This window comes from Cebus imitator, unplaced genomic scaffold (genome assembly GCF_001604975.1).
Source record: "Cebus imitator isolate Cc_AM_T3 unplaced genomic scaffold, Cebus_imitator-1.0 Scaffold41, whole genome shotgun sequence".
Classification (NCBI taxonomy): domain Eukaryota; kingdom Metazoa; phylum Chordata; class Mammalia; order Primates; family Cebidae; genus Cebus; species Cebus imitator.
Genome location: NW_016107356.1, coordinates 9262943 through 9264911, shown reverse-complemented (window position 1 = coordinate 9264911; position 1969 = coordinate 9262943). Strand labels below are relative to the sequence as shown.

Here is a 1969-nt window from a genome sequence, read left to right as displayed (position 1 = left end):
CACCATGCCCAGCTAATTTTTTGTAGTTTTTAGTAGAGACGGGGTTTCACCGTGTTGACCAGGATGGTCTCGATCTCTTGACCTCGTGATCCACCCGCCTCGGCCTCCCAAAGTGCTGAGATTACAGGCTTGAGCCACCGCGCCCGGCCCCATATATTTGTTTCTAATTGATTATTCAAAGGATGTTGAAATATTGAGTCATTGTGCTGTCTGTGTGGAATCCCTTAGTGCAGAATACCCTGCAGTGATTTTTCCGCCCATCTTAGCATTGAAGTTGTGGGCTGTACCTGCATGTCTTTATGGCCCTTTAACTCAAGTAATTGGTCAGTACCTGTATGGGTCTTTTATACCACCCGTTGATGCCTAAACTTAACTGCTGCTGCACACTTAATTACAAAGAACAAATGCTAACTTTTCTCAGCATTGATGGATGGTATCCAAAAGTATTTTTATGTTGCTTTAACATGGCTTAAATTTTGAACTTAATTGTGTCAAGTTGGTATGGTCATATTAATACCGATGCTTTCAGATTTTTCAAACACCTAAATGAAAATGATAAATTCAAAATTGATACTTTCAGTTTCTCATATCAAGGGATGAACTGTAGCAGGATAGTCAACATGACTGTGCGGCATGGTGCTTTTTTTCAGGTGAATGGTCTTAATATGAGGGTTAAGGTCTTGTGAGGACAGTGGTTGATTATTGTTCATGTTCAAAAGAAATTTGGGGATGGGTGGGGATACTGTCAATGAGACTTTTCCAATATTCTACCTCATTTGTCCTGTCGTGGAACCGAAGGGAATGGTTTGGATAATGGCGACAGTGGTGAAGTATGGCTCAGGCTTCAGGATTTGTCAAACATCTAATGAGGCTTGACATGCAAGTACTATTAAAATCTCCTTAGCATATGCTGTTTTCCTGATTACTGGGGTGGGTCCTAAGTTGTCTAATGTAATAGGTATATCAACTGATTGATATGTGATAGACATTAATATGACAGCTATTGCAGATACAGTCATACAAAATGAGATCTTTCATAAGCTTGAATATTGGGTTTTCACTCTCGTGTGAGATACCCCTCTCTCAAACCTTGCTGCGAAGTCAGCACTATTGGGCACATTACTTGTCTGACATGAGGGACAAAAAGTAAAACAAAATGTAAGGGGTAAAGTTTGTACTTAAAATATATTCTTATTCTATCATAGGATAAATCTTCAGACAAAAAAGTGCAAACAAAAGGGAAAAGAGGAGCAAAGGGAAAACAGGCCGAAGTGGCTAACCAAGAAACTAAAGAAGATTTACCTGCAGAAAACGGGGAAACAAAAACTGAGGAGGTCAGAAGTTTGTGTGTGTGTGTGTGTGTGTGTGTGTGTGTGTGTGTGTGTGTGTGTTTGATTGCTTTTGACTGAACAGTAGATACAAATGATATGTTTTTTTGTAGCAGGTAAGTCTTTATTCATTATAATATTGAACAAAGTTTTGTACAGTATCCCAAAGTGAATGAAGATCAAGCAAATAAAAGACTAGTGTCATTAATCTTTGTTTTTAGAGACAGTGTTTGTTACCCAAGCTGAATCTTTATTGTTTTAAGCTATGAGGAAAACATTTTTTTTTTTTATTAATCAAATGAAGCAGTGGGAGTACAGACAGCACAGAGAAATCTGTAACGGGTTTTGATTGGTTTGTTGTGAACACTACTGCACTCCTCTAACTGGGAAGCTGTTTCTTGAAAAGTAACCGAAGCAAAGTTCAGTTAAGCCAGGCTTTCATTTTGTGTTTGTTAGGTAAGTAAGAAAAGATAAGTACTTTAGGGTAGTAATTTTTAAATTTTGATGTTTATACATCAAATTCCTTTTTTTTTTTTTTGAGACGGAGTGTCACTCATGTTACCCAGGCTGGAGTGCAATGGCGCGATCTCGGCTCACCGCCTCCTGGGTTCAGGCAATTCTCCTGCCTCAGCCTCCTGAGT

General features: G+C 38.9%; 1 protein-coding gene and 1 non-coding gene across 3 annotated transcripts in view; both read left to right on the top strand.

The window, feature by feature from the left end:
• HMGN1 (high mobility group nucleosome binding domain 1) overlaps positions 1 to 1969 on the top strand; it is an 8397-nt gene that overhangs the window by 3188 nt on the left and 3240 nt on the right. For both annotated transcript variants that reach the window (XR_005199780.1, XM_017526261.2), the window contains one exon: positions 1206 to 1334. Coding sequence is in view for 1 of the 2 variants with exons in the window: in XM_017526261.2 (XP_017381750.1) it covers positions 1206 to 1334 (129 nt within the window). In the remaining variant the exon portion in view is untranslated. The remainder of the gene's footprint in view (positions 1 to 1205; positions 1335 to 1969) is intronic.
• LOC119470827 lies at positions 1030 to 1133 on the top strand. Its single transcript, XR_005199795.1, has one exon. It is a non-coding gene; the product is annotated as a small nucleolar RNA U13 (small nucleolar RNA).